We start from the raw sequence: 26222 nt of genomic DNA on the forward strand, positions 1-26222 counted from the left end.
AAAGGTGCTGTAAGCAAGTGTTTTAATGGAAAAGTATGCATAAAATGTTCCTACTCCCTGAAAGATATTAATGAAATAGGTGTCCTGAGTTATCTCACTGGTCTCTGTGACCAGCAAACAAATATGTGTCTTGATGCTTTCTGCCTGTCAATCATTTTGTGCCTTCTCATAGTGTTGTAGTTGAGGCGGTTAAATGAGGATTAATGCCATTTTCAGATTTATAATATTTGTCAGTTGAGGGTGCTATTGTGCTGCTGTTGTATTTGACAGGCTGCTCGGTTTGATCTCAACCTTATCTTTTGAGGGCGGGGTTTTGTAAAGATGGGGCGTGACTAATTCAACAGCTGTCTCCTGAAAATTCCAGAAGGCTAAAATTGCTTACAGTTCCTTTAAAATGGTTGTTGTCCTTCCTCTGAAACACTCATAGCGTGAAGCATTTACATGTTTCCACTGATCACGGTATACATATTGGGTAGAAGGGGGTTACCTCCTCTCCATCCCCCCTGGAATCTACGCCCCTGCTTGAGACAACTTCTCTGTGTAGTTCCTATATTGTGTGAATGAGGATGGTGCTTACTTTCGGCTGCTGGTGTTTTGGTATTGATAAGAGCTGCTCCACCTGTGGTGGTATAAATAGTCTGGAGTCGGATGCATCTGAATTCAAGACTCGGAAAGACACGGATGAGCAGCGATACGTGCCTCGACTGATCATAAGACGAACCGGACAAGCAGAATTACTTTCAGACTTTGGAAGTTTTCGAGAAAAGTTTAAGGCGTGACTTAAGAGCTAATCCATTAACACACTATTTTATAAAAATCTGCATACAAACATGAATATGAGGTTAATAAGCACACATTTTTGTGAACGTTATAATTAAGCAGTGTTTAAAACTTCAAAATGAGGTTGAACAATGAAAGTGTCTTACGATATTAACTGAACAGCATAGACAGCTGCGAGTTACTCAGAGGTCGGAATGATTCATGTCAAAGGTCCTGATCTGAATGTTCAACAAGGGTGGCACCTAGCGGTCAGTTTGTGTCATTACATTTAATTCTCTTACACGTACACACATATACCTACGAGAAAAATAAATAAATAAATAGCAAACGCATTTCAAGAGTGAATTCTATATGGAAATTAATAAACAAAATAAATAAGGTTAATCTGGAATTCTGATATCTGCATGTAAAGCAGTCAATAAATGACGTGAATAAAATGCTGTGGTGCATTTACTCTATTGCTATAATTTCCAAACATAAACAGTTGTCTTGTTAAATGATTATAAATCCAGTGAGGAAGATCCAATGATCTTAATATTGGCCTGACATGGGAAAAGTCGATAGTAATTTGAACAGACACACCTGGTCTTGAGATATATAAAAATATACTATATACAGTATAAAACTGGAGTATTTATAGTATGACGTGAAAAGAACTTTAGTTATGTATGTGGTGAGCTGTGTACATTGAACTCTGGTACGTGAGCCCATAGATCAGTACAGGATGGGAATCCAGTTTTAGGTGTTTTGTGAAGGTACTTGAAATTATGCACATTATGTAACAGTAAAATAAGGAACAAAACACAGATCTTACAAGATTGATTTATTAACTATAATACAGGTCACATAAGGCCTTAACTGTTTATACACCATTCCCATTTAGACTAATTACCAAACTCTTGGCAAATAATGACAATATATATATATTTTTTTGTAGTTGATGTAACTTCATTTATTTCATTATTTTTTCCATTTAATTTTTTCTTTGTTCCTTTTTTTTTTTTTTTTTTTTTTTTTAATACTGAGTGGTCGACCCCTCTCCCTGACCTGCTCTTGAATCATGCACTAGATCATTGTGGCCTTTACACCATTCACAAAACAAAATTGTTTAAAAAAAAAAAAAAAAAAAAACAAAAACAAAAAAAAAGTTCTCATTTTAGTTATTAAAATAAAACATAAAAAGAAACCCTTTTGCTATCAAAGTGTTCGACCCCCTAACATACAAATAAACAACCATTCGGAATATAATTTTGCTCATTACTCCTTTAACAGATAATCTGTCACCACTGTTGCAAAAAGCAAACAAACTACAAAAAAATAAAAAATAAAGTGATGCAGCCAAATAGGTTTGCTGAACCAATGTCACATTTTTAATACACATTTAGCATTTGTCGCTTTTCATTCTCTTCTTCCACTGCCCTTTTTCGTGTCATTTTTGCAGTCTTTGGATGCAAGGACAGTCAGTTCTGAAAGAATACACTGAAAACACACAGAGAATGCAGCATTCATACAAAGTACCAAGGGTGTATAGGCCACACAGCTCCCGATTTCCCCCCCAAAATACCGTTTTACCTCTCCGAGGTAAAAAAAAGACCAAAAAGACCATGTGAAAGCAAGAATTGAGGTGATTGTGTCAAACTATGAGTTGCAGCTCATTAGAGAGTCAATCAGAACCCAGACTAGATGTTGATGGACAGGTTAAAGGGGATTAGGACAGTTGTGGTTCACTTAATTGTGGCGAATTCAATCAAAACATATTACAGGCAGAGATATGCACAAAATGAAGTGAAATCAGTCAGATTAGCCACTGTGGAATACATTCATTCTTCAGTAACCTCCACAAATATGAATTAATGTTATTGTTCGCAGTAGGAATGTCTGCTCATGGCTCACAACAATCTTTATCTCTGTTCAGACTCAGTTCAAATAAACACTGAAGGTTATTAATGATCTTCTGATGGCAATTGAGCTCTGCTCTTTTTAATCTAATTTTTTGTTACACATTTTAAGTGCATCTAGCATTTTTTATTATTTATTTATTAATGAAAATTTTTATATATATATATATATATATATATATATATATATATATATATATATATATATATATATATATATATAAAATCATGGAAATTGGCCGAATTTCGCCGTGCTATACTTTTTCTCCACCAGGTGGTAGTGTTGCTTTTTTCAGCCACAGACAGGCTAGTTTGGCAGAGCTCTAATCACGCTAACGTCTTTGAAGGTTGCTTTTCAATCTCTGTGTCCAACTTTCCGTCAACTCTATATAAAACGCGTCAGGCCTTTAACAAATAAAACGCAGTGTTTTTTAATTTTTTTTTATCTGGGTTCTCCACACCCTGCTGAAAATACATCACCAGTCTAAGCTGGTGTGCTTGCTTAGCTCGTTTATACAGGTCTAGTTTGTCTCCCAGCTTGCCAAGTCGGTGTTCATCTGATTTAACTGGTCTTACAGGTCTCCCAACCACTGAGCCAGAAACCCCTTTAAAACCAGCAAACCAAATTAGCTTTAGCCGAGTCTGTCAGACCAGCTAAGATCAGAAAACCAGCTTAGGCTGGTATAAGCTGTACTATTTATTCAGCAGGGATGTACAAAAACTTAGTTGACATGGTCTTGTCAAAAAGTGACAATCGGCAGTTTTGTCAAACTTCATAAACTGCATGCTTTCTCTGATAATGACATCTTCTCCACATGCCGCGCTTCTGTTTTAAAACACATCAAAATTACCTCTTTTCCAAATGCCATTATTTTCTACAGCTCCAGCAATGCCATCATCATTTCTCTCGTTTCCTCAAGGCAAACATTTCCATGGCTCACTGATTCAAAGCCATCTGCACAGGAACAGCTTGACAAAAACAGCATCTACTTTAGTACAAATGTCCTTTCCCTTGTGCATACCTCTCCTCATCTTCATCCAAATACATGTGGACCACAGCCCAACCCATCCTAGCAATGCCACTGACTGTTTAGGGTTTTTACTCTAGATGCCATGGGTTCACCCCTCTGTCAATAATCCTTACCTATACAAAAAAGCAGTATGCATACTGTATCTGAACATGAGCTAGAAGAAGGGACTTCCTGTGTTTATGTGTAATAAGACCTCAACAGAGATGGATAATACATCTCCCAAATGAATAGCCAATGAAGGCAGATCCTCATAGAGTAGGAAACACAGGATTGTGTGGTAACAAAGACATTCTGCAATAAAAGAAGCATTAGTCTTTCAGCATATTCTGGAGGCTCATTGAGGACAGAGGTGAGCAGAGACAATGCGGAAAAGACTTCAAATCCCAGGATGCCGTGTAAAAAGCATTCCACGTACATCCTCCCAGCAAAAACAGATCCAGTTTGTCAAGTTCTAGTTGCGTTTTTGTGTCTTGGCATTTTGTCTCTATTGAAATGTTTGTTGCGAGCGAAACTGGATAAATAAGGGGTAGGAATGTGATCAGAAAAAAGCAGACAGATTTTTTTTCTTCTTTTTTTTCTGAGAATAACAGTGGTCAAAAGCTACAACAAAAATCTGGTGAATATATAAGCCACCCTGTTGACACCCTAAACCTTAATCCTAGGAGGTCATGTACATTGGTCACCCATATATGAGGGGGATTCAAGTACACCTCACCCCTTGACGCCATTGGTCACCTCCTTGACCAATCAGCGAAGAAAAATGTGGATCTATGGAACCAAGATTGAGTTTGGGGGTACGATACTTCATGAAGTTGTCTGTGTGTGTGAGAAGCATTGGGGGCGGGGGGGTCAAAGAGCAGAGAAGTGCTGTAATTTTAGAGTAGAATGATCTAGAAAGAGATTGATGAAGTGTGTTTGAAGTGGCTCAGGGAGTCTTGACCTCTCTTTCTGTCTCCTCTACTGCTTTTGCTCGTAATACGTCAGGCACAGCCACGCAATCTCCTCTAAAATCCCTGAAAATCTCTTCCATTCACTTAATCTCTTTCAGTGCTCCCAATGTGTTTCTCCCAACATTTTCCTTCTCGTTGTCAGCAGGTTCACAGCGTGTGTTGTTCCGTATAGGTGTGGTGGGGGGGGTGCAGCGGAGGCAGTAGGCTCTGAATTGGGGATTGTGGGGTAGGGGGTGGACAATGGGAATGGGGCGGAGACTGTTGGGCGGGGCTGAAGGGCGGGGATGGGGCATAACAGGCAGTGTAGGTGGAGCTTGGCATGGAAGATGCAGAAGATAAGGTGGCGGTTGGGGAGGCAGGCTGTCCGGGCAGGCCACTGGGGGTTTCGGCCAAGGGTTGATTGTAGAAGAAGAAAGCACACTGGTGGATGAAGGTCTCGATGATTGTCTGGTAGGTGCGTGTGGCCGTCAAAGCATCCATGGTGGTGAAATCGGGCCGCATTAGTGTCGGCCAGAAACAGATCGACAAATTTTCACTGGTCATCAGGTTCAGGCGGCTGTGTTGACTGACCCTGAGAGAGAGAGAGAGAGAAAAGATGAAGAATAATTTTTTGTCCCCTAGAATAATTATTTTTTTTTTTTTACAAAAACAGTCAGTCAATCTAGTTTTTAGAACAGAAAAAACTGTGTCCTCACAAGAGACAATGTGATGAGATTCCAGTGACTAGCAATTTGTCTGTCAACACTGAATGCAAAACTGCTGCATAATGTGGCACAATCACAGCCAGTCAGAAGAATGTTGATGTTTGATGTACGGTTATGAGGAGTGGGATTTTGGACCATTAGGATTCAAAAATTCGTTCAGATCCATTTAATGGTTCAGTGACCATTTCTGGTGATGCCAGAAGGTGGTGACAAATGAGTGTCTTGTGTGAAAGTAGTTCTGAATCACTGAAGTCACTGAATCAATGATCAAAATAAAATTATAATCCTTTAAAAGTTGTATGTCTACAGACCTACAAAGAGATTTAGTAGAGGTTTTAAGCATTATAAGAATAAAGCAAATCTGTAATTTCCCTACAGTTTGTGAGCTGCTGAGCATGACTTTTATCAAAAGACAACAATAGTCTTATAATAGTTTTTTAATAACGTCCGTACGTTTTCATGTATAAAAAAGCGTGTCTACATACTGTATCTACTCACTTCAGTAAAATCCCTAAGTGTTCTAAGAAGACAGCAGATCTATCTTTTTTCCTACAGTTTGACGACTGCACACCAACACAGAGGTAAAAAAACATGAGCTGATATTAAAAATAGCTTTACATATTTAACACAGATCTAGTAATATGCTTAAAATGGCAAAAACAACTGATCAATCTATTACCTCACAAACATAATGCAAAAAGCATAACTTAATGAAGACTCGTGCACTGATATAAACCACTTACAATGTGTTTAAAAGCAGGATTGTCCTTTATTTTTTTCTGCAGTGCATTTCACATATTGCTGCCAATCAAGAATGATATGCCAATAAATAACTCTCATTTGTTTGTTCCTCATCTCTAGATTATTAATTTAGATCAACATCAATGCCGATAAAAAAACATGGATAAAATAGCATTGTTGAAAGCAACATTGTAGAAATGAATGGAGCCACACTGATTAGACTGTCTGACTGACTGCCTATTACGTAAAGGTTTTTTCAGCTCATGAAACTCACCAGTGATTGGCTGGATGGTCGCTTAATCAGCCCAAAGTAACAAAACGCAAAGAATACTGTACACAAATCCACCATTTGGACTCAGCATGTGTTAAGCTTGGAAAAGTGCGGGGGACAAAAATCACCTTTTTAAAGAGCTGCTATGCCCTTGGCTCCATACTAAAAGAAACCACGTGATCGACAAAATGTCTACAAGGACAAAAAAACTCAGATTAACATGGACGAGACACCTTTTATCGCTTGTCTCTATCGCATCACAATCATTTTTCATAGGACATATATACACTCTCCGACCACTTTATTAGGTATTTATCTGTACGCCTTATTCATGCGATTTTCTAATCAGCCAATCGTGTAGCAGCAGCGCAGTGTATAAAATCATGCAGATATGTGTCTGGAGCTTCAGTTAATGTTCACATCAATCATCAGAATGGGGAAAAAATGTGATCTCAGTGATTTGGACCGTGGCATGATTGTTGGTGCCAGACGGCTGGTTTGAATATTTCTGTAACTGCTGCTCTCCTGGGATTTTCACACACAACAGTCTCTAGAATGTAAAGAGAATGGTGTGAAAAACAAAAAAAACATCCAGCGAGCAGAAGTTCTGTGCGTAAAAATGGCTTGTTGATGAGGGGTCAACGGAGAATGGCCAGACTGGTTTGAGCTGACAGAAAGGCTACGGTAACTGAGATAACCCCTCTGTACAATTGTAGTGAGCAGAATAGCATCCCAGAATGGACAACATGTCGAACCTTGAGGCGAATGGGCTATAACATCAGAACAACACATTGGGTTCCACTTCTGTCAGTCAAGAACAGAAAGCTGAGGCTGCACTGGGCCTACAATCTGCATGTCACAGCAGAAATCTAGATTCGTCAGACCAGGCAAAGTTTTTCAAATCATCTATTGTCCAGTTTTGCTAAGCCTGTGCCCACTGCAGCCTCAGTTCCCTGTTCTAGGCTGACATTAGTGGTACCCGGAGGGGTCTTCTGCAGCTGTAACCCATCCACCTCAATGTTCAACGTGTTGCATTTTCAGAAATGCTTTTCTACATAGCACTGTTGTAACCTGTGGTTATTTGGGTTACTGTCACCTTCCTGTCAGTTTGCACCAGTCTGGCCATTCTCCTCTCACCTCTGTCATTAACAAGCTGTTTTCACCCACAGAACTGCTGCTTGCTGTATTTTGTTTTGTTCTGGATACCATTCTCTAAACACTCTAGAGGCTGTTGTGCGTGAAAATCCCAGGAGATCAGCAGTTACAGAAATACTTGAACCAGCCCGTCTGGCACCAACAATCATGCCACGGACCAAATCACCGAGATCACATTTTTCCCCCATTCTGATGGTTGATGTGAATATTAACTGAAGTTTGTGACCCGTATCTGCTTAATTTTATACATTACACTGCTGCCACATAATTGGCTGATTAGATAATCGCATGAATAAGTAAATGTACAGGTGTACCTAATAAAGTGGTTGGTGAATGTATATAATATTATAATAAGAGCTCAAAAGTTCTCTCTAAAATGGTAAAATGTCTTGACAGTCACGCATCTTTAATAGGGCTGCCCCCTAATAGTCCACCAAATGTTAGTCGATGAGAAGAGTCTTGGTTGACCAAGTTTAGATTAGTCGATTGGTCGCAGAAAAAAAAACTTCACAGGAAACCGACGAACACCAGTATTACCGCTGGTTGGACGCTAGGTGGTACTATGGCGTAATTTTCGTTAAGCAGGGTTAGGGTTAAGCCTACACAATAAAGCAATACACCTTGCTTTCAAACTTTTAACATTATTTTTTATTTATTTTAACTAAAAATTCAAATGAAACTGGAAAAACATTAAGTGCAATTAAAATGTGTGCTGTTCAACTTTTTGAAAGATGGCTTTACAGCAATTGTGAAGGGCAACATCTCTCTGGCAAAGAACCAATTTCATCAGTGCATTCTCTACCAGTCGGGTATTTCGTTGTCTGGGAAAATACATCGTGTGTGAATAAATTCATTTTGTTCCCTCCTTCATGGCTGAGGGATCGGTGAATGTTCTTGCTTTAGTGACTTTCCATTGAAAATTAAATAAAAAAATTTTTTTTTAAATTAAATACATTTCTAAATTCAAATTGCACTCCAAATGAAACAAAAAAGCAATTCAAATACTGAAGTGAGAAAAATAATTATACACACACACACACACACACACACACATACTGTATATATATACACAGTTGTGCTCAAAAGTTTGCATACCCTTGCAGAAATTGTGAAATTTTGGCATTGATTTTGAAAATATGACTGATAATGCAAAAAAAAAAAAAAAGTGTCTTTTATTTAAGGATATGAAGCCATTTATTATCACATAGTTGTTTGGCTCCTTTTTAAATCATAATGATAACAGAAATCACCCAAATGGCCCTGATCAAAAGTTGACATACCTTGAAATGTTTGGCCTTGTTACAGACACACAAGGTGACACACAGGTTTAAATGGCAATTAAAGGTTAATTTCCCACATCTGTGGCTTTTTAAATCGCAATTAGTGTCTGTGTATAAATAGTCAATGAGTTTGTTAGCTCTCACGTGGATGCACTTAGCAGGCTAGATACTGAGCCATGGGGATCAGAAAAGAACTGTCAAAAGACCTGCGTCACAAGGTAATGGAACTTTATAAAGATGGAAAATGATATAAAAAGATATCCAAAGCCTTGAAAATGCCAGTCAGTACTGTTCAATCACTTAAGAATTGGAAAATTCGGGGATCTCTTGATACCAAGCCAAGGTCAGGTAGATCAAGAAAGATTTCAGCCACAACTGCCAGAAGAATTGTTCGGGATAAAAAAAAAATAAAAAAAAAACCCACAGGTAACCTCAGGAGAAAAGACGGTGTGGTTGTTTCAAGGAGCACAATACGACAATACTTGAACAAAAATGAGCTGCATGGTCGAGTTGCCAGAAAGAAGCCTTTACTGCGCCAATGCCACAAAAAAGCCCGGTTACAATATGCCCGACAACACCTTGACAGCTTCTGGCACAATGTAATTTGGAGTGACGAGACCAAAATAGAGCTTTATGGTCACAAACGTAAGCGCTATGTTTGGAGAGGGGTCAACAAGGCCTATAGTGAAAAGAATACCATCCCCACTGTGAAGCATGGTGGTGGCTCACTGAAGTTTTGGGGGTGTGTGAGCTCTAAAGGCATGGGGAATCTTGTGAAAATTGATGGCAAGATGAATGCAGCATGTTATCAGAAAAAACTGGCAGACAATTTGCATTCTTCTGCGTGAAAGCTGCGCATGGGACGCTCTTGGACTTTCCAGCACGACAATGACCCTAAGCACAAGGCCAAGTTGTCCCTCCAGTGGTTACAGCAGAAAAAGGTGAAGGTTCTGGAGTGGCCATCACAGTCTCCTGACCTTAATATCATCGAGCCACTCTGGGGAGATCTCAAACGTGCGGTTCATGCAAGATGACCAAAGACTTTTCATGACCTGGAGGCATTTTGCCAAGACGAATGGGCAGCTATACCACCTGCAAGAATTTGGGGCCTCATAGACAACTATTACAAAAGACTGCACGCTGTCATTGATGCTAAAGGGGGCAATACAAAGTATTAATAACTAAGGGTATGCAGACTTTTGAACAGGGGTCATTTAATTTTTTTCTTTGTTGCCATGTTTTGTTTTATGATTGTGCCATTCTGTTATAACCTACAGTTGAATATGAATCCCATAAGAAATAAAAGAAATGTGTTTTGCCTGCTCACTCATGTTTTCTTTAAAAATGGTACATATATTACCAATTCTCCAAGGGTAGGCAAACTTGAGCACAACTGTATATTATATATATATATATATATATATATATATATATATATATATATATATATATATTAACCACCTTTCCATTTACCGTCAGGCAAGTATCCATCTAAACATACAGGCGGAAAATTACTTACACAAATGAAGACATAAAAACAATTATAAATGTAAAAAAAATAATTATAATGATGATAATAATCACTGAAATATAAATCATGGTTCGAGGTGAATGTGTTTTTGTATTATTTTATGTTTTAATCACAGATGTATAGGCTGAAGATTCGTGGTCACAATGAACTGCTCTGTGGAAATAAAGTGAACTGAACTCAAAGCACCTCCTGAGCTGAGATGTCTGGGTCATTTGCAGCACTCATCGATGATACTGTTCTTGCAAAAATAAATTCAGAAGACAGAAACAAAGAAAGAGTGAGAACCTTTTACATACGTGTGTTCCATGAGACTGCACGCCTCTGTACAAACGGCGCATCAGACATGCGCATAGATGGCTTTTCTGTCATCTGTTCTTAATCACATAATAAAGTGTGTTTCTTCAAACGCGTGTGTGTGTGTCTCTACGGGCAAATTATTTGTAATATTAATTTTATGATAATAATAGCCTAATAATAATAATAATAATAATAATAATTTAATACATTAATGGGAAAACGAGCCAAATATCATCTTGACATCGTCAAAGGCATCAGCTATTGGCGATCACTCTGACCATCGTCGATCCCCGAGATAATCGTCTGTCGTCACAACCCTAATGTGCATTTCTCTCTATAAATTAACAAAATGTTTAGATTGCTGGTTTTTCCGACACATTCAGAATCATTACCCTTTTGCCGGTGTCGCTGCGGTTCGTGCATGTGCTTGTAAAATGTATATTTTAAAGGCTCATTATTATGGTTTAGTATTTCTCTGTAATGTAGAACAGTGTTAGCAATGTTACTTATAACATTCTCATCCCTGGAACTCAAACAATTTACTGATGCCCCCAAAAATATATTTACGTAATTAAGTTAATATCATAAACGTGTGACATCTAGTCGACTAATGGCTTAAACTAACGACTACAAGTCGACTAGGAAAACCTTTGATCTTTGGCAGCCCTAGTCTTTAATAATCCACACCATTAAGCATTATACCAAAATCCACCTGAAGGCTGATCAAAGCCAAGATCATATATTTATTCCAGGACATGTGATGAATGTTTTAACATAGTTTGAAGTAGTTTCATTTTTTAAGATTTCAACAAGTCAAAAGTGACGCTCTTTGAAATATCGTCCTTGTGAGAATGAGTTTGATCGTGTGTTGGCTTAGGGATGGGTACAATTCTCACTTGTTCAGGTGAGTGATGACGTATTTGAAGACATCATAGTTTTCTCGAGGAAACCTGCGAAGCACGTCCTTCATGGTGTGCAGACGCTGCTCTCGATCATTGATCTCTGCAGGGGGCGAGGAGAGAGAACATAAAGTGAGATACAAACATTTATTCTCTTCATGCTTCACTTGTGTTCTCTTGTACCACATCACACAAAATTGTTAAAAAAGGCAGAGAAGACATCCAGGAGTCAGCCTCGACAAAGGCTTCATACTTAACCCTGAACACACACACATTTCACTAACAACAAGAACAGGACAGTGTGTTTCTGTCACGGTACAGCCTAGCACACAGGGACAACATCTCAATTGTCTGTATTTCCACAAACAAGACATGCAGTTAAATTTTCTGAGGTGCATCCACACAAATGTCATGTTCTTCGGTAAGTATGTATAACTGAATGTGTGTGGCTGAATTTATTTTAAATACTGAAAAAAAAAGAAAAAAAAAAACAAACAAACAAAAAAGAAAATTGGCAGTGTCCCACACTTTGCGTGCAACCCTGTTACCATATGATTTTCCCTCTATAAATCAATGTGTATTTGTTCGTGTGTGTGCAGAAACTGAATCACTCCAGTCACTCCATATGAATTCTGTGCGCACGGACTATTTCCTAAACACTATCTACACTTGGCTTAAGGACCCTTAGATTGCTTGCAAGTAATGCTTTAGGAAGTAATTCATGAATAATGTGTTCTAATATGCAAAAAGGAAGCAGCACACTCCACCTAAATCAATAAACAACAGCTCCAGAGAGGAATAAACAGTGAAAGTGTGTGTGTGCATGAACGTTCGTGTTTGTGTATTAGACTTCTATTCAGTCTTTATGGGTGACTGAAGCAGGGTTATTATAGCTTTGAATCTTTTCTTTTTACCCATTTTATTTTCTAATAAATAAAAATGTAATTATTATTTTAATGTTGGACTTTTAATTTTGTTTACTTTTGCTAGTTTTCAGTCTATGATTGTTAGCTTAATTTTTTCAGTGTTTTCTAATTTAAGTTTAGTTTTATTTCGCAGTATATTTAGCTTTTTATCTTAGTTTTAATAATTTAGGGCAGCCAAATGCTTTAGCTGAAATCGTATATTTCTTCACTTGGAGAAATTGCTATTTTCATGGTTAATAAAATTGTTTAAATTGAATAATAAAGTGCGCATCAAAATCGAAAACTAAAATAATATGGACATCTTTATTTTATTTTAGTTTTGGAGTCAAGCAAATGTGTTTTAGTTCAGTTTTTCCCATTTATTTTTATTTCAGTTAATGAATGGGATAATTCACCCAAAAATAAAAATTCTGTCATAATTTACTCACTCTCAAATCATTCCAAACCCGTTTGTTCAAGCTAGAACTTGCGTTGTTTCGTGCTAAAAACAGCACAAGTTCTCACAGGCACTCGCGAGTGTGCAAAAGACGTCTAGATTCTCAATTAAAAATTATTTATTCTGGGTTGTTTCTCATCAAAACTGAACACATGCCTTCAGAAGACTTCACATGGACTACTTTCATAATACTTTTGGTTTTTTAAGCTATAAAATGAGTCACTATCAACTGTTATCAATTGCATTGAGACGACGAACAGAAATATTCATTAAAACATCTCCGTCTGTGCTCTGTGTAAGAAAGTCGTACGGGTTTGGAATGACATGAGGATGAGTAATTTTTAACAGAAGATTCATTTCTGGGTGAAGTATTCCTTATGATAATAACAGGACTGAAAGGTTGTTTAATGAGGCACCGTCACACATACAGATTCATCTACAGAAATAATTGTGTACTGCACACACACTCGCACACGCCCTGGGTGCAGTTAGTTTGATGGTTGCGGTGAGTCAGAACGGCTTACATCAGCCCTTAACGCTTCGAGCCCCATGTCAGAACATGTGACCACTACGGCAGATGTGTTCCTCTCTAGTCACACACACACACACACACTGCTGTCAGCATTCACATACTGACATCAGCATTATGCATTGTGGCCACAGATGCTCACAAGCTCACAGATACAGAATTACTGCAGTAACTACATTTTCACATTTTCAAATGTGAGTGGTGCAGGCACGTGCAAAACTCGCTGCCCAGTGTTCAGGGTGGTTGCTACGCTGTATTGAATATCTAACCAAACTTTGTCGATTTTGAGATCGCTTGCGCACATAACATCTAATCAAACATGATAAACAACCTCTGCCAATCAGAAAACGCATTACACTAAATTGTCCCATTGAGACGTCTGACTGACAGCAGATCAACAGACAAAGCAAAATAATTTTGAGGTGTTAAAGCAGTGCAGGTGCTTTCTGTGTTTTCAGAGATGGAAACAGAACATGCCTGCTGGGCTGTTGCTATGGCATCCAGTGACAGACGGACCAGAGCAAAGTCCCACCCACCACCTGAGGAGAGTGAGACAGTGGTCAGGTGACCTGCTGTCTATTCTCTCTCTCCGCTCCCTCTACATTTTCTCTCCCTTATCTTGCTTTGTCAGTTGGACTTCATTAATGTTCTCACAACAAAGAAAACATTATTTGGTTGAAATGTTCTTGAATTCAGTGCAGTGCGAGTAAAAATCCCATTCATTTTCTCCATAGAGTGGATTTTTAACGACAACTTATAAAGCCTTAGAGATAATTCACCCAAAAATGAGAATTCTCTCATCAACTCACCCTCATGCCATCCCAGGTGTGCATGACTTTCTTCTGTAGAACACAAATTATGATTTTTAGAAGAATATCTCAGCTCTGTAGGTCCATACAATGCAAGTGAATGGGTGCCAAAATTGTGACGCTCCAAAAAGCACATAAACACAGCATAAAAGTAATCCATATGACGCCAGTGTTTTAATCCATATCTTCAGAAGCAATACAACAGATGTGGGTGAGAAACAGAACAATATTTAAGTCCTTTTTCTAAATCTCCACTTTAACCTTCACTTTCAGAAGTGAAAGGCACCAAATGTGACTTTCATATGTAAAAGTGAAAGTGGAGATTTAGAGTAAAAAAAGGACTTAAATTTTGATCTGTTTCTCACCCACACCTATTATGTTACTTCTGAAGACATAGATTTAACCACTGGAGTCTTATGAATCACCTTTATGTGATATATCTGATCACCATTCACTTGCATTGAATGGACCTGCAAAGCTGAGATATTCTTCTAAAAATCTTCATTTGTGTTCAGCAGAAGAAAGTAAGTTATACACATCTGGGATGGCTTGAGGGTGAGTAAATAATGGGGTATTTTTGGGTGAACTATCCCTTTAAGTGCAAAGTCTTGTGCGTTTGTCTTTTTGTCCAATTTGTACATATTTTTCACTTCAAATCAAATGTTGCAATGTTATGATTCACCTCGCTGGTGGTTTGGTTCATTGCTTACAACTCTAATAAAGTACTTTATGAAATCCCTTTGGAAGAAATGAATGTGAAAATACTTCCGGTCCCAAAATGGCTGAAAAAGTGGGCAGGAACTTTTGCACTTTAGTACCTTTGTTCATACTTAGGTTTTGGGATTTTAACAAACTTCTAACGATAAGCATTGCACTTTAGCACGTAAATTGTTCTGCACCATTTGTGCTGCAGAGATAAATGTTCCATGAAACCATGTGGCTTGTTGAGGAGAGGCACATTATTACTGTAATGGCCTGGGTATACGTATTTTTTTGTTCCAGATCGGAGCGCGCACAGTTGACCACGTTACCTTTCAAAATATACTCATTTGACCACAAGCAAATATGAATGCTTTTGAAGCGTGCACATTATGGCTGCTTTGTAATAATCTTTTAGTACAGTAAATGGCAGGCACATTTGGTGACGATGCGCACACATGAAAAATGTCAGTGTGTTGAGAGAATCTGAGCCGCACGTGGACAGTCCACGCAAACTGTGTTGAGGATGAAATTACGTCGTGCACACTGTGCACAGAACAATTACAATTTTGCCCTGGTGAATGATAAATCAGGCAAAAATACATGAATTAAAATAATCATATAGATTTACATTGAAGGAGGGATCAGAGCCACATCTAGACCTAGTTTACACCCGGTATTAAGTTGCGTCTGTGGTGATCCATTCACATTAGTGCTGCAACTAACGATTATATTGATAATCGATTAATCTACCGATTATTCGGCGATTATTGCAACGATTAATCATTACCTCTTACCTGATTATTCAGCTTGTGCCCCAACTTAAAAGGTTGTATTAAATGCGCTTACTAAAGGACAAAATCATCTTTAAAAAATACTTCAATGACATACACTGAATTAAAGGGGGAAAAAATACTTTTAAGTTTAATTCAGTAAAAAATTAATTGCAAAAAATCCTATTGTTATCAAGTGTATTTGTCTTTTTTCCATTTAAAATTGTCTAAAAATTCTTAAAACAAGATACATTTACTTGAGAAGCAACATATATGATATTTAGACTTGCTTTAAGAGAATGTATCTTAAATATAAGTGTATTTTGTATATAAGTGCATTTTTTCACTTGGTTATACTTCTACGAGTGCAGTAAAGACAAAATATACTTATTCAAAATCTATTCTCTAAAAGCAAGTCTAAATATCTTATATGCTGCTTCTCTTGTGAATGCATCTTTTTTTAAAGGATTTTTTAGATATTTTAAAATATTTGTATTTTGTATATTAAAAATGTATAATTCTCAGATAACTATTTTTTCTTCTGCAGTATAGCTGCTAAAGAAAATGTACGTTGTTTTAAAGGAGTTTTAGATATTTACATTGGAAAACAAGCCAAAACAAACAAATCAAAAACGTATTTTGTAGCAGTGTATAATGAGGCGAAGACTACCCTCTCTCACCTTTCTGTTCACTTCAATCCATCTTTAACTCACAAAAAAACAAACTCTCTCTTCTTAATAAAGCAGCGTATTGCCAATTTTCTTCCTGATAAGAAATGCACAGTGACATACTGCATATTATGATTCATAATATATGAATCATATATTATATACATAATATATAATATAATGTGAGCCATCACGTTATAATCTAGCTGCAGAAAGCGCTCGCTGGAGGGATGAGCGTCCCCGCAACAGAGTGTGCATCAGCCAGGTGCAGTTTCAATCTCTCCCCCTTAGATCGGGACATTCGTGCAACTCATTGAAGGGGCACTGACCACACAGATAAATGCCCGTTTCGGAGTTTGAAGTTATTTACATGACCTGCTTCCGTATTATTTGAACTTTATTAATGCTATAGCACATTAAATATAACTGCATTTAAGATGTAATGCCGGGGTGTTTCTTTTAAAGAGCTCCGGCTCCACTTATTCCACAACGAGAGTGCTTCTGGATTTACTTGTATTTTTGCATTATAATTCCCTCATACTTTGCGATCTACATCACCTGAAGCTGTGAAAGTTTAGAGTGCATCTGGACTGTGAGCTGTGTAATTCTTCCTCTCCTCAGTCAGGCACGAACTGCAGTGCTGCTCTCGCACGTCATCATTAGAGTTTAATGTGATCTCATGTTACGCTAAATGAGATCAAAGAACTATTCGACACCGAAAATTGTTGTCGCCAATTGTTTAGGAAACAATTAGGAAAATTTAAACATTCCAGTGAAGACTGAATTTAACAGCTTGAATTGTCCCATCATCTCCAAATAAATATGTTGGTATTTGTTTAATTAAATTTACACTAATTCCAACCAAAAAATATTCAAGTTACTACATAAAGGCTGAACATTTTCTTCGCCCACTCATACAGTACTATTTACACACTAAAAGTTTAGTACTTGCTATTTCAGGAATATGAAATAATGATGAATAATTCGACCAATCAACGTTCTTGCTACACCAAAACGGGTTTGAGTGCTATAGTTTGTTTTGTGCTGAATCAGGCCTGTTGTTTATGAAACTATTTAAAGCATGCTAGTGCTTGACACAGCTTGTTTATCGAAACAATGTGGAGTGCAGGGCTAACACCAATCTTAGGCTTTAGACTCATCACTGTGTATTGCTGTCTTGGAGCGATGCCCAGAGCAGACAATGCTGAACTTCACACAGGGAGAGTGAGTGTGTATTAAAATAGGAGAGAGGAGTCTATAATGCCACAACAGGAAAGTACACTGCAGAAACCTATTCCATTTGTGCCAGCATGTTTCTTCAAGTAGATATTTTTTTTTCTCAGTAGCTCACTCACTTCTCTCCCGCTAACAACGGCTCTCTCTATCCACTGGAGGTGTACCGGAGAGATCTCTGTAGAGCACACCATCCTCTGTGGACTCTGCAGATTTCTGCTTTACCTTTTCTTCACAATTCCCCTCCAACCAACCACACTGCTTTCTGACAGTAAACATCTGCCCATCGAAGAACTTTCTCTGTATCTGTTTTTATTAAGAGAGTTCAGATCGGTCCATGTATCCAGGGTTATTATAGTGCTACATTTTGTATTACTTTATGTTTGTCCATTCAATTAAGTTAAGTTTTCTTTGGTTTTCACTCCATGGTTTTTAGTTTTATTTAGTGTTGTCTAGTTTTTCAAATTTTGCAGTATATTTTAGTTTTCATAATTTTAAGGGCTGCCAAAATTAACATGTTAACTGAGATATTTAGATACATGTTTAATGCTTTTAAATGTACAGTATTTAATGCAATTAACACATTTACCTAATTTGACATTAAAACAGTTTCATTCTGCTCTGTGTGATTTCTAAAGGCTGATTGGAACAAATTCATGTTTAATGAAGGATTGTCTTAAAGGTTTTAAATTTTGTAATATACTGAATATGTTAAAACCTTAAAAAAATATAATGTAAATAACATTTTTATTTTTAGCTTAGTTGTTTTTGGAACCATTACTTTAAAAAAAAAAAAAAAAATTACTTTGAGTTTTCCCAATTATGTTAGTTTATATTTTATTTCAGTTTATGAAAATGTTTACATTTAGTTTTCATTTTATAACACTGCATGTATCTCCTCACTGATACTTACTGAAGGCCTCGACTAGTTCCACCTGCATGCTGTACGGTACCAGAGGATCAGGCAGCTCTGAGAAGAAGCTTTTCATTGCTCCAGCCACTGTGTTCACAGACATGTCCTTCTCAATCAGATCAATGTTATTGTCTGTCATGGAGAGAAAGACTTTGGTTAGACTTTCAAATGGGAAAGTACAGGTATCACAAAATATGCAGTGTTAAAGGGATAGTTTACCCAAAACTTAGTTGACTAAAATGGCATTTAAGTTGACAAAAATACGATTTTAGTTGACAATATTGTGCAAAATAAAACATCAAATTGCGACGGACCAAACTTTAATCAAATATTAAAATAACTGAAAAATGTATAAACTACTTACAATTATTTAAATGTATCAAACACATTAAAGTTTAATATATTTAATTTGTAAGATTAAACACCATGAGAAACCTACTGAAAACTGAGACTACTGAAATAACAGCATATGATGAATATACTGAATAATTAGCTGCTTTTTAGAAGCGACTCTGTTGTGAATTTCTCACATTTTGGACATTTAAGGGTATTGCGTTACATGTAGTGCATTTTTAAGGTAGCGACTTATTCACAACACAAGTTGCAGATTCTGAGTAGTGAGTAACTTAGTTCCAGTTCACCTGTTCATTCGCTTCATTGTCTGTGCAGATGTAAGTTGTAATTAGGGCTTTTGATTTAACACGTTAATTCAGCGTGATTATAAATTAATGCAATTAATCATGTCTCCGGATCATAATAAGAAACATTCCTACCATCGGACCAATTTAAGCTTGAAATACCATCTGTTTTCAGCAGGGGGCAGTTAGCGAAACTCCAGCTGTTTAGGCTGTTGGGCACTTTGTTCAGGAGAGGGTTTGGTTATTATCAAAGATAATTATTAATTACTGAAACAATAGAACATTGATTAGAATCAGTGTTAGCTTTTTAATCCTTTAAATCAACAATCATCAAAGATAACCATCAATTATCAAATTCAATAGATTAACTATTATCGAAGATAATTAATTATTAAAAATCAATAGAACATTGATTAGAATTAACACTAGCTTACTGATCCTTCAAGTCAACAATCAAAGATAATTATCAATTTTCAAAATCAATAGAATATTAATAAGGATTAATATCCCCGGGGCACCACCCTAGAATCAGGGACTAATAACCAGACAGTATAGCAGTCTCACTACAGGATTGTTCTCTTAGGAAAGTCGACGTCCGGAGAACATCGACTTTCAAAAGGAAAACAATGAAGGCTTGAATCTGAGCACTGACATCCCCTGCCAGCCCTTGACACAGGTGCATGCAGAACAATACCAAAACAATTCTCTCTCTCTCTTTTTTTTTCTCCCATTTTCTCCCCAATTTGGAATGCCCAATTCCCAGTGTGCTCTAAGTCCTCGTGGCGGCATAGTGACTCGCCTCAATCTGGGTGACAGAGGATAAATCTCAGTTGCCTCCATGTCTGAGACTGTCAATCCACGCATCTTATCATGTGGCTTGTTGAGCACGTTACCGTGGAGACATAGCGCATGTGGAGGCTTCACGCCATCCACCGCAGCATCCATGCACATCTCGCCACACACCCCACCGAGAGCGAGAACCACATTATGGCGACCACGAGGAGGTTACCCCATGTGTCTCTACCCTCCCTAGCAACCGGGCCAATTTGGTTGCTTAGGAGACCTGGCTGGTGTCACTCAGCACGCCCTGGATTCGAACTTGAGACTCCAGGGGTGGTAGTCAGCATCATTACTCGCTGAGCTACCCAGGCCCCCTCAAAACACTTCTCTTTAAAGTATAACAAAATGTATTGATGCAGTATTATCAATTAATAATCAAGACACAGCACAGAGGTTTTTATACTCTCGATGATGTCATGGTTGAGGGACATTCTGTCGTGCGTTTTATCCAATAGGAGTTGAGAGTTCGATCCTTCAGAATTTCACACATAGGTGAAAAGTGAGCAAGGCTTCATGGGATCTGTAGTCTGTTTTGGACTCCCTTTGTTTGATTTTGGCACGTTGTTATCAGGCTGTATGTAGGCCTCAGTCAGGCTTTATGACTGTATGTAGGCCTGCCTTTGTCTCATATCTGAGTATATGAGGCCCAACAAGGCAACAAGCATCTTTGTCAGCTGTACTGAAAACAAACCACACTCGTCATGACACTAGTGACAGCAGAATATGAGGACGCATCCTTGCGTTCAAACACATCTGGACGGAGCGCAATTCTGAATGCAAGGATCTCGAGAAGTGTTTCACTATGTTTAACTTGAAACAGTGACCTAAAAACGCTGTGTTTATGACACAATGCAGCCAAAGTGAGATGCTCCAAAAGCTTCCGTTTGACGCCTATGTACAAAGCTCTTATTATATCTATTTCGGACCGATTGATGAATTCAATTGCAAAACGGATTACTGTGGACTGTAGGCCAATAATTGCTTATGTTCGATAATAAGAAAAAAATACATTGACTTGCAAAGCTACTTTTTATATTGTCTTATAAATGCTTTACTCATTTGTCACAATAATGTAATGCATTTTAATTATCTGAATTGTTATTTTTATATATACACTATATTACATTTATAATTATTTGAAAATAACTATTTAATCCTATATTGAATTATTGATATTTGAGAGCCTCTCTCAGTAATTATTGATGAATGCAATTAATTGCAATTGATTAAATCTCATGTAATTCTATAAAAAATATTAATCGATTGACAGCCCTAATTGTAATGACATTTATTTTGTGGATATAGCTGATTAATCTCACATATATAACATATGTTTAAGTAAGGTAATAAATCCTTTAGTAAAGTTCATTGCAAAGGTGATCAGCTCACGCAGTTCCAGCCAGGAAACCCCCAAAATACTATGACTGGAATATTTGATTAGATTTCTTATTTTTACTTGATTTTCTAAATTAAATTCTTTCTAGATTTTGCTTTCTTAAAAAATAATAAACAGTTTTAGTGCAATTTTAATATCTTATATTATTATTATTTTTGTCATCAACAGTATGTTTACATATAAAACGTTTGATTATCGTCATGATGCGTCTTTTTCGTCTCGTCTACATTACCATTGCCAAATAAAAAAAAACACCTTCAACAACAAACATTTTTGTCAGTAATATTGTTGATGAGATTAACACTGCATACATGCATACTTTCAGAATCATACATACAGAACAGTGGCCACAAGAAATATTTGGACTCTTAAGCCACAACTGTATTTGCATTACATAAGAAAACACTAAACCAAGTAATACTGATTTTAAATTAGGTCTATAAAAATGTTAAAAGCGCAAATAATCTCACAATGTTTTTTTTTTTTTTTTTAGTTAATGCATAACTATGTGTAATTATTAGGTTCGGCAATATGTGTGGGTGATGATCATAGCATAAAAAAAGGTGCTGTTTCACGTACAAGGCTGTCACTGGTGTGGTACCCTTGGAGAATATATTTGTACCCTTAAGGAGATAAAAAGGTATGTTTTTCCCACCGGAGAACAAAAACATAAATGTACCTTTAAAGGTACACAATAGGTCCTTAGGGTACAATTATGTACCCAAAATTAGCTATACATTTAAACTAGGTGTACAGAAGGTCCTCTTGAAATATCAAACCTGCAATGATTCAATAATAATACAACATTTTCCACACTATATGAATGTAATATTACAAATGGCATACTTATAAACCTAGAAACTGCTTACTTGAATTATCTCTGCATTTATATAATAGGTGGAATAGGAGAAAGTATTGTAACATTGAAACAGCATTTCTTCACTACTTAAACTCAGAGCCAACAAGAAAATATTAGACCATTAGAACATTATTCTTCCAAAACACAGTTAAACCATCCTTCCATCCAAGGGGTCATTCTGAAAGCACCAGCCTGGTCGGTCTACACTTGCTGTCTTGGGTGACTATTTTACCTGCCTGCTGATCAAGTGAAATGTGTATCTACTTAAAAATGGGTGATTAGCATGCTGCCGGTGTACTACACAAAAATGGTGCAAACAAAACAAGCACAGATTAAAGCCATTAAAAATTTCCCTCTCAGGTTCTGCTGATCTGATGGAGAAATGGAGCTAAAGCTATAAAACACTTCCTGTTCATGACTTTGTAATCGTTATTAATACCCATCATTGAACAGAAAAGCATTGCAAGACCTGTTTGTACTCTGAATTTGCAAAACTACATTTTCAAAATCAACTAGTCAACATTGGTCAACTTGGTCTTAAAGAAGCCCTGAATAATTTTATGCATGTTTCAGGTTCATACCCAGATAGGACGCGTTTCTTGGGAAGCCTCTACATGATAGCTGGCCTCACAAATTTACTAGTCGGCTTTTGCTAGATTCCCCGACCATTGTGACTCAACCCTAGTTTGTACTATGCCATTTTATTTTGCAGTCCCAGCGTGTTAAATATAGTTGACCCCAGATCAGTTACGATAGGTGTCCTAATTCGGTTTTGAATATCAATATCAATAATATAGAACCTGATTGTAAATCAGCTGACATTTCGTTGTCTGCTCATGGCGTAGTCAGCGGGATGCTGCTGAGCACATACCTGCACAGTAATTCCCACCGTAATTGTACTGTCACCTGGCCGTGCAGGGTTCTGATCGATCAGACACGAGCTGTCACCTTCTATTAGCTCATGCCGATCCGAACCGGGCCTGACCAGATCAGAAAAGCGTGTGCGCTCGTGGTTCATTACCCAAACCAATCTGCTGGTAATTAACTGACCTTCTCTTCTTGTGCAAACACACACACACACAAACACAGGAAGGACAGTAGAGGCAACCATACACACATGGATACAACACTTTCCTTAAACACATTCTGGGAAAAAGAGCCCAAACAAAAACACGTTCTGCTGCCTCTTTCCAAGTATACACTTGTATATACTTGAGGTGTAATGCGTTTTTTTCACACTCTGTGCTCTTCATATTGACTTTATTAACAGTCTACTGCTTTGTTAAAACCGGAAGCAAAAATCTTGTTTTTTGGTGAATTCGACTCAAATTTGTATATAGTTGTTTGTACTCTGAACACATAAAAACACATGAAATCCGTCTATGGAATGGATTTCATGAAAAACAGATCCATATTTAGTGTAGTTGGAATTCGTCTCTGTCTGGTCAGTCACGTTGTATTTCAATACTTTTTTTATTCACCATTCCAGACACATCACGAATGTAACACTGCAAAATGCACAATATGGTCTGGAGCAATGTCCAAGCACATTAATTTCCTCACTCTTTGCTAACTTAAACTCTGCATATGCAACATTCACTATGCATTAAGTAAAGTTATGATTTGAAAAACAAATCAGATTTATGTACAGTGTAAACAAAACCTACTATGAACCAGCTAGCCAAATGAGCTCATTAAACAAACATAACTGAAGTTTTTGACAATTTCTCAAGTCTGGTAAATCTAGATAAGTTTAAATGTTTTACTTAAATTAATATTTTTTTTAACTGAATTATTTAGATGATATGCTGATTAACTGATCAAATTCATCGCAATTACTCACATCAATATATCACATCATTATTTGCTGAAAAAGGCCACCAGATAAAAATAATTCAGTTTATAATAGTCCAAATTATTTTAAATGTTATATCTCTATTTTTCCTCTTTTGTAAGTCGCTTTGGATAAAAGCGTCTGCCAAATGAATAAATGTAAATGTAAATATACAGAATACTAAAGACATAAGGGACAAAACATGTCTTGCATACATAAGTCATCTTTTTGTAAAAAAATCAAGAAAATTCATACAAATAAAAATACAGGAAAATTTAAATCTAAAGGATTCTTAAAAGGAAATGTGTATACTCAGGGCATTTATTACTTATATTTAAAATATTAAATAATTTCAACAGAATTTTTAAAATGCATGCTCTATACTTGGACACATAACTTAACCTGTCCTCAGCAAAATGTCAAAATGTTAAACTGCCAAACAAAGTGTTTAAAAATGCAACAAATTCATAAATATTAATATCCAATGAAAGGTAGGGATCAGTAAGATATCAAACAATACATAAATGTAAAATGTTAATTATACTTTCCCCCCCCCAAAAAAAAAAAAAAAAAAATCTATAAAAGTTGTGCCTTCACTTTGCGTCAAATTTGTCACATTTTTTTTATAATCCTGAATCCTGCTATGTTCAGCTATAACTCTGAGGACCCTTTTCTCACCTCCTGCTCATGGTGGATGCAACAGTAGGACACGTCATCTGGTAAGTTTTATATTTTAAACAATGTTTGCAGTCACAGCTTCAACACGTCAAATCCGTCATCCCATTATGATAATTTCTGTTAGAATTATGGGACAAATTTTGGCATTTGGGTTTAGGTTATAGGGACAGCTTCAACTGAGGAAAAAAACAAAATGGCTCCAGTGTACAACACATGGTTAAGATGGAAAAATATTCAATTTTGTCAGAATTTTCAGAAAAGTATGAAAACTGAAAAAATGGCTCCTGTACTGAACACCATTATTAGATAATCAGCTATTTAGTGTATCTGACTTTAGTGTATCTGAGTTGACACAAATTACAGTAAGTTATGAAGTAAATACATGTTGTTAGCTGACATGTTTATTCATTTCAAATTAAATTAGTATAAAAAAAATAAATAAAAAAAAATCTTATTTTAAAAATGTTTTGTCCTCATCTCAAGAATCAGTGTCAGATAATTCAAAGACATCAAGTTATTGTGGCAGTTTTATTTCCATATCACCGAACATACAGTTCCCTAAAGTTCAGAGAAATCAATTTTGCAGTTCATTTTGAGCTTGTCCATCTGCCTGAGCTAGGTTTAAAGGCTGTTTTCACACACTTGCATTCCAAGTGCACTACTTTCGTTGGTACACATGGGTCACTTTGGACACTTTGAGCGTTCACTGTGTTCAGGTCACGTTTCACTGGTCTTCAGCATCTCCAGCCATAAATGCCATGTTTTTATAATGCTGTGTCCAGTGTAATGTAGTTTGAAACTTTGAAATACGCATCTCGAGACCCCTGCATTCTGTTGTTCAGCATGCATCATGTCTATGAACAGCTGTTGGTTTGACGCCTGTACAGCTGTGCGATGCCTGTACAGCTAAAGCTGTGCTTGCAGACCCCTGCTGACTTCAGCTCGCAAAAACAAAGATGGTACTTCAAGCTTAAGTTGCTCTTTAAGTCTGAAAATGTATTGTTACATTATTTACGTACAGTCAGGGGGCATGATGGATTGCGCTAATAATTTTTATCACACTGAATTAACGCATGAAATCAACAGCCTTAAAATTATACTTTTTCTGTCAAGCACTTAAAAAAACAAAACAAAAAAAACAATCACCAAGTATTATGCATTCACTGAAGTACTTTGGTTTCATGAATATGGTAATCATTTAGTGCTTTATCAAAGTACCACGGTATTAACATCTGATACCATTACTATTCCATGGTAATGCCACAGTACTTTTTTGTAAGGGTAGTGCTTCTGAAGTGACATAAAATGAAGACAAGTATGCACTGGTATAATGCGCACACATACTATATGCACTTTGATATTAAGCTTTTGTAAAAACCCTCTGTGGGCAAGATCGATAACTATGGATCAGTCCAGGTTAATTGAGCTTATCTGCTCTACAATGTGCTCATTGA

At 36.9% G+C, this 26222-nt stretch overlaps 1 protein-coding gene across 1 annotated transcript in view; it reads right to left on the reverse strand.

The window, feature by feature from the left end:
- Window positions 1-2874: 2874 nt before the first annotated feature.
- arhgap35a (Rho GTPase activating protein 35a) overlaps window positions 2875-26222 on the reverse strand; it is a 134902-nt gene continuing 111554 nt past the window's right edge. The window contains exons 5-7 of the mRNA XM_051678648.1: window positions 18524-18655; window positions 11535-11640; window positions 2875-5230 (exon numbers count right to left, since the gene is read on the reverse strand). Of these exons, the coding sequence (XP_051534608.1) occupies window positions 4807-5230; window positions 11535-11640; window positions 18524-18655 (662 nt within the window). The 3' untranslated portion in view covers window positions 2875-4806. The remainder of the gene's footprint in view (window positions 5231-11534; window positions 11641-18523; window positions 18656-26222) is intronic.

Source organism: Myxocyprinus asiaticus, chromosome 39 (assembly GCF_019703515.2).
Source record: "Myxocyprinus asiaticus isolate MX2 ecotype Aquarium Trade chromosome 39, UBuf_Myxa_2, whole genome shotgun sequence".
In the NCBI taxonomy this organism is placed as follows: Eukaryota; Metazoa; Chordata; class Actinopteri; order Cypriniformes; family Catostomidae; genus Myxocyprinus; species Myxocyprinus asiaticus.